A 16,063-nucleotide genomic window follows, 5' to 3' on the forward strand; every position below is an offset into this window, starting at 1 on the left:
GTTGAATGCTCAACTGACTGAGCCACCCAGGTGCCCCAAAATATTGCTGGGTTTTAATGGTGTGATTTTTTTTTTTTTTTTAGAGAGAGAGAGAGAGAGAGAGAGAGAGAGAGAGAGAGAGTGTGTGTGTGTGTGAGCGAGGACACGTCTGAGCATGGAGAGAGGGAGCGAGAATCTTAAGCAGGCTCTATGCTCAGTGAGGAGGCCAATGCCGGGCTCAGTCCCACAACCTGGGGATCACGACCTGAGCCAAAATCAAGAGTCGGATGCTCAACCAATGGAGCCACCTAGGTGCCCCCTAGTATGATTTTTTAAAATGTATTTAATTATCAATTTTTTGAATTCACTTTGAAGTGTGAGTAATGATTTAAACAGATTTTCTTCCAAATAGTTATTCAACTAGCCCAGCACCATCTGCTGAATAATAATCATTTCTTCCCCCTAACTGGAGTAATTTTGGAGAGAATCCTAAGCTAGACTCCTTTAAAGAAAAATCTACAATACTACTGGTTCAAAGGATTCAGATTTCAGGAATCTCCAACAAACATGTGAAAAATATTCTATCTCAAACTTTTTTTTTTTTCCTTAAAGTAAGCTCTATGTCCACTGTGGGGCTTGAACTAACCACCTTGAGAACAAGAGTCACATGGCTCTATTGACTAAACCAGACAGGTGCCCCCATCAGTCTAATTAAAGAAAAACAAATTAAAATGCCACTTCTCCCCCATTTGCTTGGCAGATCCAAAAGTTCAATACCCAAAATTGCTGGAACAAAAGATGTGTGACAGAACTGCCAAACTGCCCTCCAGAGAGACTCAACCAATTTACACACCATTAGCTGTCTCTGAACAAACATCCATTTGCCCCACAGCCTTGACCACATGGTGGATCATCAAACTTTTAATGCTTTCTACTGTTATGAGTGGGGAAAAAGAAAATAATTACTGATCTTTCAAACTATTAGCTCCCTGCAGGCAGGTAATCAGTCTGATGGCTGTTCTAAGTCCAGGGCCGTAGAACTCTTGATGGCACAGTACACGCGGATCTATTTGTTAAATAAATGAATTTATGTACATTACAGTAGAATACTAGAAACAGGCAGGTGGCAGATTAACTACGGCCACAAATTATTTGCAGTTCCTCACATCAATGGGTGGATTTATTTCTCGACCACCTGAATCTGGGCTGACCTTGCAATTTGCTTCGACCAATAGATTGTGGCAGAAGTGTCTCCTATTTTGTGACTGTGCAGCTTTTCTGTTGTTTCTCTTTTGGAATATTTCTGTCATCCTAAGAAGCCCAGTCTGGTCTACTGTAGGATGATAGGCAATGGCACAAAGGAGAACCAACTGTAAGATGTGGTGAGGTCACCTTAGACCATGCTACTTGTGGGACCCACAAAAGCAGACCCACGGAGCTGCATCCAGTCCAATGGACTTATGAACAAATACATGGTGGTCGTTACAAGGCCCCAAACTGTGGAGTGGTTGTTATGCAGCAACAGATAAGTGAAGTGAACTTCAATGTCCAATACATGACTGGTTACAGACACTCTGGGTCATCCCTACAAAGGAATAATAAATACTATGTAGCCACCCTTCATAACTATAGATACGGAAAGATCTCCAAGATGTATAAATGAAAAAAATTCAGTCTTGAGATCTCAGAATCCAGACCTACAAATGCAGTGGTCTGGACTTGCATACAACCCTGTGATGCATGTACTATTACTAACTCTATTTTATAAATGGGAAAAATGAGATGAGGCTCAGAGAGGTTAAGTAGTTTGTTTGAGATTCAGTAAGTGGCTGAAACCAGGAGGTCTGGCTGGAAAGTGCATGTTCCTAACACATGATACTATTCTGCTTGCTCCAGCACTACCAACTCCCATTTTTCCATTTTATTTATTCTATTTGTAGTCCTTCCCTGCTTCATTATTTTCATCCAAAGCTTACCTTTCAAAATTAACTTTCTGGATTTTAGTAATGTTAACTGTTATCTAAATGAACCAATCTCAAAGTTCACAGCTTTAACCTAGGGACAATAAGCTAAATAAAAACCTCACATAATTTGATATAAATCACAACTAACAATAAAAAAGAGTGAAGAAATAAATAGGAGGGAAGCCTGGAGGTCTAGATATTATAAAGTCTTAATTATGCAGTTTTGGCAACTTAGAATATAAGATTTAGGTAAGATGCTTGGGACATTCCAGTATACAAACCCATTCTAGTATACAAACCAAATCTCATCAGTAACATATGCAATGTTTATGAAGGTATAATTTTAAAAACATCTTATACTTAAAATAGCATTATAATACGTAATTACATATATAATTATATAATTACAAATAAATAAGTAAAAGCTATGCACACACTGGCGCAGCAAAATAAAAGTTATTTTGGGATTATGTAATTAAGAGTATTTCTTCTTCTCTTACCTATTCTTTCTTTTTTTCCTATATTACTAAACTGTCTCTCAGGATAACATACTACCTTTATATCAGAAAATTTAAAAGACAGTTCCTCCTACATCCAAAAAGAATTCAATTTTAAACCACCAAATGTTTCTGAACCTTAACTCAGGTCAGTATATAATAACAAATTCAACATCTAAGTTGACAGTTATTAAACTAAACACACAAAGATATACACACACAAAAGAACAAAAGTCAGAAAAAGCTGAATTTGCAAGAGAAGACTGGATGAGATGTTTTAAAATCATTAAAGACAAGTCAGTTCTATGCACTGACATGGAAAGATACTCAGACACAATTACATTAACGTGACCTTTAGGGAATAATTACAAAAGAATTTCACCTTTTTAGATGAATATTCCCAAGACTCTTGAATTTTTACCAAAAATGTTAGCTTATATTAATAATAATTTATAAAAAGTAAATTTTAGGTAAAAATATGTATATGTATGGAGATAAAGCTATGGAAGAACAAGCACCAAGGTGCTGGCAACCTGTTCTCTCTCTCTGGTTCCCTATTCTGATTCCTTCTTCCACTTTCAAGGATCCTTGTGATTATAGTGGGCTCACTAAGATAATCCACAATTATCTCCCCAGTCTTAAAATCAGGTGATGAGCAACCTTAATTCCATCTGCAACCTTAATTCCTCTTTGTCATGTCACCTAACAAGTTCATAGATCCTGGGGATTAGGATGTGGACATCTTTGGCAATGGGGTCATTATCTTGCCTACCACAATTCTGTAATAGTATGAAAAATTTAAAAACATCTACCTATTAAAAAACAAGCAAAGAAATTAGCCAATATATTTAACAGATACATAGTACATGGGAATAAAGGATAACATAATTGTTAAACAAAGTTAACTTAAAATACAAAAGGGCAAAATGAAATCTATCACCTTTTTCTTTTATGGATGAGCGCTCTTGGTGTTTTATCTAAGAAATCTTTGCCTAACCTAGGGTCGTGAAGGTTCTGTTCTGTTTTCTTCTCAAAGTTTTACAGTTTTAGGCCTTATGTTTAGGGCTATGCTCCATTTTTAGGTTTCTATTGGGGGGGGCATACAAATGTCTAATTATTCCAACACCATTGGATGAAGAGATTGATACAAGCAATAATGCTGATAACTCTCGAATGCATTACGCTGAGTGGAAGAATCCAGACATAAGAAGCTATATAACCGGATGACTACATTTCTATGACACACTAGAAAAGGCAAAACTATAGGGAGAGAAATGAGATCGGGATTGCCAGGGACTAGGGAAGAGAAATGAGTACAAAGGGGCATGAGGGAACTTCTGGGGACAATGAAAATACTCCATCATATCTTGACTGTGATGGCACTTAATGTGACTACATACATTTGTTAAAATTCAAAGACCCACACAACTAAAAAGGGTGAATTTTACTCTGTAAATTATTCTTCAAAAAAACCTGATTTGAAAAATTATTAAATGACAAGATGAAAAATATGTAATCTGTTTTGCAAGCTCCTCAACTTTCTGAATTCTAAAAATGTGAACTTTATCTAAGTTAAAAAGTAGCAAAGAGTGGGTACCTGGATGGCTCAGTCAGGTTAAGCATCTGACTTCAGCTCAGGTCATAAACTCATGATTCATGAGTTTGAGCCTGGGGCTACCTGCTGTCAGCACAGAGCCCACTTCGAATCCTTTGTCCCCTTCTCTCTCTGTGCCCCTCTGGTCATATACTCTTTCTCAAAAAAAAAAAAAAAAGACAAAGAGGGGGGTTGGGGGATATGCAAAATGGGTGAAGAGGATTAAGATATACCAAGTTCTAGTTCTAAATAAGTAAGTCATGGGAATGAAAAGCACAGTATAGGGAATATAGTCAATAATACTGTAATGCATTTATTGTGGTGAGCATTTTATAATGTATATAATTATGGAATCACTATGTTGTATACCTGAAACTAATTTATTATTACATGTCAACTACAATTAAAAATTAGGGGGGCCTGGGTGACTCAGTCGGTTAAGTATTGAATTCTTGATTTCAGCTCAGGTCATGATCTTGCAGTTCATGAGATCAAGTCCCGTGTCAGGCTTTGTGTTGACAGTGCAGAGCTTGCTTGGGATTCTTGCTCTTTTTCTCTTGCTCTCTGTCCCTCCCCCACTCGCACCCATGTGCCCTCTCTCTCAAAATAAGTAAGTAAACATAAGAGCATGCAACTCTTGATCTCAGGGTGGTAAGTTTGAGTCCCACATTGGGCATAGAGCCTACTTAAAAAAATAAAGTAAGGGGGGCGGTGCCTGGGTGGCTCAGTCGGTTAAGTGTCCCACTTCAGCTCAGGTCATAATCTCACAGTTAGTGAGTTCAAGCCCCACGTTGGGCTCTGTGCTGACAGCTTGGAGCCTGCTTTGGATTCTGTGTCTCCCTCTCTCTCTGCCCCTCCCCCACTCACACTCTGTCTCTCTCTCAAGAAATAAAAAAACATTAAAAAAAAATTTTTTTAAAAATTTTTTAACGTTTATTTATTTTTGAGACAGAGAGAGGCAGAGCATGAACGGGGGAGGGGCAGAGAGAGAGGGAGACACAGAATCAGAAGCAGGCTCCAGGCTCTGAGCCATCAGCCCAGAGCCCAACGCGGGGCTCGAACTTATGGACCGCGAGATCGTGACCTGAGCTGAAGTCGGACGCTTAACCGACTGAGCCACCCAGGCGCCCCAAAAAATTTTTTTAAGAAATTTAAAAAATAATAAATAAAGTAAGAGCACCTGGGTGGCTCAGTCTGTTAAGCAGCCGACTTCCACTTTAGGTCATGATCTTGCAGTTTGTTACTTGGAGCTTCACATCGGGCTCTTTGCTGTCAGCACCGAATCTACTTTGGATCCTCTGTCCCTTCGCTCTCTGCCCCTCCCCCACTTGTGCTTTTTCTCTTTCTCAAAAATAAATAAGCCTTAAAAAAATAAATAAAAAATAAAAAAGCAAAGAAATGAAAAGGTGGAAAACTAGACGGTCATTCCCACACTCCCTTACCCTACCGTCACTGCTTGAAAATAAAAGGAAAAAAGCAACAGAGTGAGCACTAAATAAGGCATTATCCAATTGCCACAGGCTAACTTTTCAGGCTAGTGACCTAACAATTTAACCAATAAAACAAAGAAATAAACAAAAAGTGAAGTCTAAGAAAAATAATCAATAAAATAATATTTACCTTTGGAATCAGCATTTGGGAACAGCCTGTTCCATGGCACCTTATTTTTGTGTGGAAGAGAAAGCAAGTAGTTTCTAGCTTTTAAATTTATTATACAATTCAGGTCTTCCTGTGATGGGGATCCAAGAATACCTAACAGATAAAATAATTAGCTGTTAATTATCAAGACCCACAGAGGCTGATCACACACTATTAGCTATGGGGCAGAATAGATCCTACTAATTGTTTCCTCACCACGTCCCCCCATGCTTACCATTCTATTTTACAAGTTTTTATAAGGATCCTTAGCATTTGAAGTCAAGCAAGATTTAAAACTCATTATCTATCTTGGATTAAAGAGTTGTCAAAACTATTCTTCGTTTCCTGATGTGCCTCTGATGTAAACTAGGGCAGGTGAACAGAGTAAATCTAGCCCCTAAAATGTTCAGTAATCTTACCCAGAATGTGGTTCAGCTGGTCGAGATAATGCTTCCCCGGGAAGATGGGCCTGTTGGACAGCATCTCTGCCAGAATGCAGCCTACAGACCAAATATCAATGGACTTGGTATAGCCCTGCAGTGGGAAGAGAGAAAAGACTAAGAAGGATATGTAATGTTTGTTACATGACAAGTGAGATCCTCCAACAGCACAGGTACATGGCTCATGGGATTTTACCTTCTCCTTTGGTTCTATAATTCAGAAATAAGAGAAGAGAGCATGCAGATACAAACAGTAATCTTTCTTATAAGCTGTTAACAACCAAGATTACTTGATTTTATTACTCTCTTCAAAGCTGATTAACTTATTATTAGGTGAGAATTTCCAAAGTATATTTCATTCCTTTTTTCAAATGATTTGAGAGAAACAATCCTTGTAAGTTAAAGCTGGAAAAAGCAGTAACATCCCTTGCTTTAGGACATCTATGGCCCATTTATTCATTTTGAAAACCTGGAAACCAACTCAAAAGAAGAGTCATTGCTACACCTCCAGAATATTTTTATACATTTTCAAATGATTGCTACAAAATCATTTTCAAAAAAGTCAGGCTGAAAACCCTTGATCTCTGTTGGGGGGGTAGGTGGGTGGAGTATGTGCTGGCTCCATCATATTTTACCAATCCGTATTTCTTGTTTTATATTTCTATTCAATTTTCAGGTATAATTTTTTTTAAGTTTATTCATTTTGAGAGAGAGAGAGAGAGAGAGAGAGAGAGCGAGCGAGAAGAGGAGGGGCAGAGAGAGAGAATCCCAAGCAGGCTCCGCACTGCCAGCACAGAGCTCGATGTAGGGCTCGATGTCACAAACCATGAAATCATGACCTGAGCCAAAACCAAGAGTTGGACCCTTAACCAACTGAGCCACCCAGGTGCCCCAGGTATAAATTTTCTTTTAAAGGGAACTCTGTAAAAAGATTTGGAATAATTATGTCTAAATCATACAACAGTGCAAAAAAGATAGCTTGGTATAGTGATAAATGAATAGAGAAAAAAACTTTCTAAAAATCAAACAATGGTCAGATCTACAGCTATGATAAAATGGGGTTGAATTTCAAGGTCATTATTCCCAAAATTCTTGTAATCCAAAATAACTTTTGCTTTGGGCCAAAACTAAATGAAGAGGAACACTTAAAAACTTACAAAAAATAAGCAACTAAAAGGAACCAGGGCTCCCTGGAGAAATGGCTACTCCAAGTCTGGGACAGAGAAAGTACTAGGAGGTAAGCCTGGAGCATCTAGTGCCAAAAAACAAAGCAAAGAAATGCTCAACATTAGTGGGACCATGTCAAAGTGACTCCCATTAGAAAATCTGGGACAATTTAAGCATCAAATACAAAATGGCAGCTATGGAATAGCCACTGAATAAAATAAACATGAATTAATAAATGGAAAGAACTAAAACAAAGGAAGAATGATAGAGCTACAAAATCATCAATGGATGGTAAAAACTAGTGGTTACAAGTATGATGAAGAGAACTTACACAACTTACAGTATTCCCCACAAATTCCTATTGACCTAATAATAATTGTCATAATTAGCCACAATTATCACCATTATATGGTGGAGAATGAGAGGATACCATTTAACCAAAAGATCAACATGAACTTCACCAATACAGACATAAACCAGATATGCCTCCTGATACAATACACTGAGAACAAAACACTGTTTTCTGAGGTATTCGTGCCCGGAAAACATGACACAAAATTGGGGTGCATCTACAAAACAGTCAACCAACCTGTACCCTTCAAAAGGGCCAAGGTCAAAAAAGGCTGAGGAACTATTATAGATTAAAAGAAACTAGAGAGGGGCACTTGAGTGGCTCAGTTGGTTGAGCATCCAGGGTCATGGGATCGAGCCCTGTGTCAGGCTCTGCACTAAGTGTGGAGCCTGTGTGAGATTCTCTCTCTCCCTCCCTCTCCCCCTCCTCTGCTTGTGCATGTGCTCTCTCTCTTTCTCTAAAAAAACAAACACCACACACAACAACAACAACAACAAAAATTAAAAAATAAAAGAGACTAGAGAAACAATGCAATGTGTGAGCCTAGAGGAGGGGGAGAAAAGTTATAAAGGTGATTATTGAGACAATATCCAAAATTTGAATATATACAGTGCAGTAGATATTGGACCAGTGTTAAATTTCCCATTAAAAAAAATTTCTCACTTTTGATCATTATACTATGGTCATATTAGGGAACATCCTTCTATGGCAGGGTTTCTCAACCTTGGCACTACTGACACATTAGGCTGGATAAGCCTTTGCTGTGAGGGCTGTCCTGCACACTGCAGGATGTTTAACAGCATCTCTCACCTCTAACTAGTTGATGGACAGTAGGTAGCATTCCTCTCCCAGTTGTGACAACCGAAAATGTCTCCAAACACTGCCAAATGTCCTCGGGAACATGAGAATTGCTGTTCTAAGGAAATACACACTGAAATGCTTAGGGGTAAAGGTGAACATCTACAACTTACTCTCAAATGACTCAGAGGGAAAAAAACACACACATGTATAGAGAGAGAATGAGAAAACAAATGGGACAAAGGGTAAAGAACTGGTGAGTCTGAATCTGAGGTGGATCTGAAGTATTACAGAAGTTTATCCAGTTCTCGCAAGTGGTCCTGGGTCCCATGCGGCTTCCCTCTAAGGATCTGAAGAGTGACATTATTTTGTACTTCTAAGGTGTTTTCCTTTTCATTCATTCTCTCACAAGTGTACAAAAAATTTTTCCAGATGCTACATGACATGAGAGGATACCATTCACGAAATAGGACATCTGGAAGATCTGGATAACCCAGTGAACTAGTATTTTCCAAATGCTTGATTCCAAAGGATGCATCAGTGAGTGTAAGGTAGACCAATGGATTTTAGTAAGACAGTACAAAAAGTTCAGTGGCATGGTTTCAGATTCCACAATTAACTTTTCATTTTGTTGAGTTTCAGTGTAGTATCAAAAAGGAACAGCCACAGAAGCTGAAAAGACTAACATACATACCCCCTTTCCCAACTACATATCTGTGTGAAGCCTCTTTTTCTTGGACTTAAACCAAATCAACCTACTGGACAGACAGAGTGCAGAACCAGGTGAGATTCCAGCAATGGTCTGTTAGGCCACATGAAATTTGCAAAAATGAAAAGAACGCCCCTCTTCTAACTAAAATGTTTTTGTGGTGGAAAGTAAACACACTTTTTATAAATAAAACTTATGTTAACAAGCAGTAGGTTTATTATTATTTAGAAATTAATACTTTTTAAAAGTCTTAGTGTTAATTTCTATATAGCAAATACTGATGGACAGACACCACATAGACAAATCTTGCTTAGGATCTTTGATACTTTTTAAGAAAGTGAAGGGGTCTTGGCGCTTGAATGTTTGAGAACTACTGCCTTATACTTTTCTTGCAAGTGGGAAGCTATGAAAATAAAATGTTACACACACACACATAGAGCACTCTAGCCTGTCAAAATGGAGACGATAGAAGTATAAAAATAAAAAGGTGATAATGGACAGCACATATTTCATGAATCCATAATAATGGCTTTTTTAAAAGTTTATTTTGAGAGAGACTGTGTGACTGTGAGAGAAAGAGGGAGAATCTCAAGCAGGCTCCAAACTCACGAAACTGCGAGATCATGACCTGAGCTGAAATCAAGAGTCAGACGCTTGACTGAGCCACCCACCCAGGTGCCCCTATAATAATGTTTTAAAAACAAAGGTGGGAGACATAGGAAGAGAAAGAAAAAAAGAGAAAGCTCTTCAAAGAAAAATGGCAACAGATTAGTGTAGAAGGAACAATACATTTGGAAAATTACCATTTTGCCACCCCCAATATAAGTGATAGAGACCAGGAGTCACCAAGGGAAACACCACCCTGGTAAGCCTGCTGGGTAACATGAGCTCCGTACACATGAGTTCCAAGAACCTGCGGGGTTCCCGCCAGAAAAATGTGACCTAAACTGAATCCTAAGGAACCAGTCTGTACTCTGCAAAGCATTGAAGGTCATGAAGAAGACAGAAAGGGTGGGAGGAATGTTCTAGAGTGAGCACAACGCACAAAACTTGATTAGATCACAGAGTGAAAATAAGACAAAAACAGCTGTAAAGAACTTTTGGGTGGGATAACTGGGATATCACTGAATTAATGCTGGTTGTCTCAGTGTGCTAAGGGTACTATGACTGTGGGGAAAGAACACTCTCCCCCTTTAATGAGTATCAGTATGCCCCAAAGGGTCTAGTAGTAAAGCAGTTTATGTTGTGAAGTGCCAAAAAGTTTGACAAAAGAAACAGAGAAGGGAGGGAGGGAGAGAGGCAGGCAGAGACAAAAGCTAGCAAGGGAGTAGTAAGATGTTAATAGCTGGTGAACCTAGGGAAGGGGTATATGGGTGTTCACTGTACTCTCAATTCTTGTAAGGGTTTGAAAATTGTTCTAAATTAATAATAATAAAAAAATGAATAGAGCACTAGAAGTAACATTCTCAGTCTAGAGGTGTTATAAATAAAAAATAATTCACACTCAGTTTTGATTATAGTTAACTCTACAAGCAGGAAGTGCTGGGCACCTTGTGGAACAGAGGCCACATTGTTTGGTTATTTCCCTCTGGAGGGTGAAGACAGTAGAGTCATCTCAAGTTGGAATGGAGGCTGCAAGACCATGAAGGCACCAGGATAAAAAACACACCGACAGCTCTCCCTTACAACCAGCAGGCACTGCACACGTGCATGCAAATGCTTCTGGTTTGGAATGGCTGTCACATGGCCAGTCCAAAGAAAGAACCTACTATTTGGGATTATGTGTAATACAGAATTATAAGAATCAACACGACATTTTCTTCTCTGAAACATCTGTTACACCAAATCTTTCTTTATAATGGAATTTATTTTAATGCAATTTTACTTTTATAACTTAACTGAACAAATGTATATCAAGAATAACTAACTGCTTTAAACAAATTCCATTTCCTCACAAAGCAACTTAGTGTTCATCTCAAGCCCTTCTATTTATAAACGATGGAGGAAGAGAATAAACCCCATGGGCTAATTAATTCCCTTTAAGCTTCCTGGGTGGATTTCTGGTTCCTAGAGCTGAGACACAAGGCCCAATGTCTACTTTTATTGCTTTTTTTCATGTATCTTAACATTACATTAACAGTAGACGGTGCTGAAGGAGGTCACCAAGACAATGTGACTAACAGCTGACCCTTGAGCTGAACCTGGACAACAGGAGGCTCCTCGCTCCCTCCCCTATTCCTTGGGATACACGCTCTGCCCACTGTTACCACAGTGGCGCCATTTTCAAGGATGTAGCTGGGAGAGAACTATTGTTCGGACCATCTGGGCAGCATATGTGATACAGCCAGTTAAGGCCTGGACATAAACTTTTAAGTTTTGGTAGGTGAGTGCGGAGATCTATTCACCTTGCAGCTAGCTGCCCAAGACAAAACTTGTAATAAGTTCCTTTACTTCTTAAAACTGCCATGACCAATTTGGAGTGCTCTGCCTCTTCAGTTTCTCCTTGCCCACCTTGTACTGGGGCAGTTTGCAAACCAACAGAGGAATTAAGTTCAAAATCTCCTAATTTGAAGTATTGGATGTAGAAGTATGTCGGGCCCACTTACTTTCTCAAATATGACACTTCATTCATATATTATTTGCAAATGATATATTAAAAATACTGAATCTCAATCTCCATAGCAGCCTTCAATGCTTGCCACCTGGTTTATAAACCTAACAAAGATATACTTCACTTTTTCTTACTTTTTAAGAATCCATAGTAGTTCCTATTCTTTCCACACCTTTCTTCAAACTATGGTATAATTTTGCTGAAGAGACATTCTTCATTAGACAAAATCTGACCTGTACAGGACAGCACTGGTCCACTTTCGGAAAACTACATACTATAGGAGAACCTCTAACATAGCCACCCTAGCCTGCACTCAGCAGTGGCAGGAGCAACTATAAAAGCTGCCATAGGGAGGACTTCAGGAGAGCTGACCAAAGGCTAGGACAAAGATCATTTATTGTTAACAGTGACCAGACAGGCACACACACCTTCCAACTCTATAACACTTCAGCACTACTTCAGCTGAGGTAGAGAGGTCAAAATCCAGGGCCCAGAAGTTCAATGCTGACCTAGAGATTAAGACAGCACCTTCATTCTGGGCCAGACAGGCCAAGCCTCAACCGAAGTAGACACAGGCTTCCAAAATTCTTTTGCTTCCTGGTTTTCTTTCTATGCAAACCTGATCCTTACCTTGGAATTCAACATAATTTCTGGAGCCCGGTACCAACGTGTGGCTACGTACTCCGTCAGGAACCCTGTGTGATCATGGTCTGGATCTGCAACGCGGGCCAAGCCAAAGTCACAGATCTAAGAGAGAAAAAAATGGGACACCTTAGAGATTCTAATGAAATTAATATCAAAAGATCAGACAATAGCAATAATGATGATGGTAAGTAGTTGCTGCCACTCCTATGTGGCAGATACTTTGTTGGGAATTCTATGTATTCATTCTTATTTAATCTTTACAACAACCTGAGAGGCAGTGATGACTATCCAAAGTTGGAGATGAGGAACAGGTTACAGGAATCTGTCCTCACCTTTCATTATCTGCTTATCCCACAGTAATCTTGCTTATGTCACTTGACAAAAACTGTTCTGAAGTTACCAGAAACTGTCCAGGGTCCTTTCTCTGGCCATCTCCTGCTGGCATTTCCAGGATCATCACACTGTCAGATCACCTTGACTCACATTTGTCTTGTTTCTTAGATTTCACTTCCTGCTATTCTTCCACCTGTTCCACAAATGCAGGTCCTTCCAAAGATTTTTTCCACTTCTCTCCCTTCCATGTATTCAAATCCACTCCCAAAGCCTTAAAAGATGTCTCATATACAAAAGATGAATCTTTTTTTAGGTAAATATCCAGCTTCTAACTTCTCCTGACTCACAAAAGTACCTTCATCATCTGGTCATCCAATACTTTAGTGCTACTCCAAACTCCAACATATAAAATATCTGTAAAGTACTATACAAATAGTATAGTATTCTACTATATAACTATAGAATACAGTTGACCCTTGAACAGCATGGGTTTGAACTGTGCAAGTCTGTTCACATACATGGAATTTTTTTCAATAAATATATTGGAAATTTTTTTGCAGATTTGCAGCAATTTGAAAAAACTCACAGATGAAACCACACAGCCTAGAAATATCAAAAAAATTAAGTTAGGTATTATTACAGGAATACAGTATATAATACATATAACACAAAGTATATGTTTAATTGACTGTTGATGTTATCAGTTAAAGCTTCCTTCTGGTCAACAGAAGGCTATTAAATTTTGGAGGAGTCAATAGTTATATGCAGATTTTTGACTGTGTGTGTGTGTGGGGGGGGGGGGGGCAAATCGGTGCCCCTAATCCCTGTGTTGTTCAAGGGCCAACTATACTTAGACCCATATAATTGCAGGATATTTTAATTCCTTGACATCTGGGGAACTAACCTAAGAAAGAGACATATTAATAAAGACAGGCCAGAGTACAGTACAAAGCAGCCTGGCAAACAGATTGCTTTGGAGGCTTACTGCTTTAATTTGGCTAAGAAATTATAAGGGCCTGAGCTCAGGCCATAAAAATGGAAATGAGGAGGAAAGGACATGCTTGAGATACTCATAGGACTTAAATGGATGGACAACAATCTCTGCTCAAATATCCCATAGTTTAGTGTTTCAATAATTAGGAAAGGTTCAGAAAGCTTCCATCTACTTCACAGATGCCTTCCTCTAGCTTTGGACACTGGTATCACCACATGGTATCTCTGGTAAGAGTTAAGTATCTGTGCTGCATAATCTCCATCAACATGTATCTTCAAAAGGAACAACTATCGTAATTGCTTCTCTATTTGCTCTTCCATAGGCCATTTTCTAGGTGTACTCTCAGAGTTGCATAGTGAGGAAATCCTGGGTCCTACTCCATAGCTGACAGCCAACTCTGGCCATTGTACACTCATTAACTTCAGTTTAGGTGACTTTCACCGTAAGTACCAACCTTACCTTTCAAAGATGGCTTGCTTGTCAATCAATGCCATTATACTCCTAATAGTTATGGGCCTGTCAGAGAATCTGGATGAGGTATGGCCATAAGCTTGTATGTGGGATCACAGGAAATTGTAACTTTGGCCTGGCTGGTCTTAGGCTTTCAATGTACCTGGCAACCGGTTTGTTTCTTTCCAGCATTTTCTATCAATTCCAGTGACATGAACTGCAGGAGGGCTTCCCAGTAACCATGCACAGGAGGTTCTCACTAGCAACATGGTCCTATTTGTGGCATGATTTCCAACTCAGAGAAGCAACTAATGACTGATTTCTTCTTACATCCAGAGGCAAGTCCTCTAAGCCATTTAGAGCCACCACTTGCCATGTTATCCCACCACCAATCCATTTCAATTCTGTGGCTTGAATTTTTGAACCTATCTATGACCCATAGTTTCTCTTTTTTTCAAGGCTAACACTTCATCTGATTTAAATTCAACCAAAGCTCACCAGTCTGCTTTCTGCTGTATAGATGGGACACCTAAAAGCCACATTTTGAATTGTGCAGAGTATATGCATCTTGTCAGCAGAACAAAACCAGCACAGGCTCCAGACCATGGCCACAGATCCTTCACCACCTCCTATGCCTGGTGTCACACAGATTAGATGGGTTCAGACTTGATACATAGCTTTTCACTGGCTAGTTGAATCAAAAAATAAGTCCCAAATAGATTCAGAAAGCCAGAATATAAAAAATTAATAAATAAGGCAGACTTATTTTCTAAAGAGGACCATACCACTAAAACCCATCCTCCATGCTCTTCTTATAAGGTCTTTGAACTTGTATCAAGAGGGTAGGGTCCATCTTCCCTCCTCTTGAATCTGGGCAAACCTTTGTAACAGCCTGAACCAAGAGAATATAGTGAAAGTGATACTATGTGACTTCTGAGGCTACATCATAAAATGCAACATGGTTTCCATCTGGCGCTCTTTCTACTGGGGAATTTGGAACCCTCTGGCCACCTCAGGAAGAAACCTAGGACATGTGGGCTACATGTGGGTGATCCAGGTGACAGCCAGTATCAATTGCCAGGTATGCAAGAGGATTCCAGCCCTTACCTTTGTGTCTTCTAGCTGAGGTCCATATATGAAAGTAGAGAGCAGCCATCACTGCTACCCCTTGGCTAAATTCCTGACCCACAGAAACTAGAAGCTAACACATAATTATTGTTTTAGACCACTTTCTCTAGGTTATTTGTTACAAAGCCAAAACAGCTAACAGAGTGGTAGTGGACACAGTGCTTGTGATGGGATAGGCAGTCTTTGAGGAGGCCCTGTTGAAGCGATACTGGGACACCAAAGAGATGCTAACCATGGAAAGACCTGGGGAAAGCCAGAGCAACACTGTGAAGAATCTAGCTGGGCAAATGTGAAATGGCAACTGAACCTGAAACCTCATAAAGTGGCTCTCGAATTGGCTGCTTCTACATCTTGACTGCCATGGCCTTAGTTGAGATTCAGTTTAATTTGTCTGGGAATTAGGGAAACTAGACTTTACCCACCTGTAAGCTAATTCATCCTCTAAATTCCTGCCTAAATGTTGTTTCTAAAATATAAGTCACCTTTCTGGCTCAAACATCTTGAACCAATCCCTTCTGTCTATTGAACGAAACCCAAATTCTTTAAGTGTGACTTTTAAGACCATTCATATGCTGCCACCAAACTACCTTCCTGATCTCATCTCTCCCATCATATTCTCCTGCCCACATCTGCTCCTATAGACTCCAGACTACACCTGCTTCTATGATCTGACTATACAATGACCTCTCCTGAGTGCCCTATCCATGCCATTCCTTTACCCTAAACCCTCAGCTTGAAAGTTAGCTCTTCTGAGAAGTTTCCCA

The 16,063-nt window shown here is 39.4% G+C and overlaps 1 protein-coding gene across 1 annotated transcript in view; it reads right to left on the bottom strand.

The window, feature by feature from the left end:
* The window catches only part of MAPK1 (mitogen-activated protein kinase 1), a 112,052-nt gene that overhangs the window by 19,504 nt on the left and 76,485 nt on the right, over positions 1–16,063 (bottom strand). Inside the window, exons 4-6 of the mRNA XM_043558225.1 lie at positions 12,380–12,496; positions 6,092–6,206; positions 5,655–5,786 (exon numbers count right to left, since the gene is read on the bottom strand). Of these exons, the coding sequence (XP_043414160.1) occupies positions 5,655–5,786; positions 6,092–6,206; positions 12,380–12,496 (364 nt within the window). The remainder of the gene's footprint in view (positions 1–5,654; positions 5,787–6,091; positions 6,207–12,379; positions 12,497–16,063) is intronic.

Source organism: Prionailurus bengalensis, chromosome D3 (genome assembly GCF_016509475.1).
Source record: "Prionailurus bengalensis isolate Pbe53 chromosome D3, Fcat_Pben_1.1_paternal_pri, whole genome shotgun sequence".
In the NCBI taxonomy this organism is placed as follows: Eukaryota; Metazoa; Chordata; class Mammalia; order Carnivora; family Felidae; genus Prionailurus; species Prionailurus bengalensis.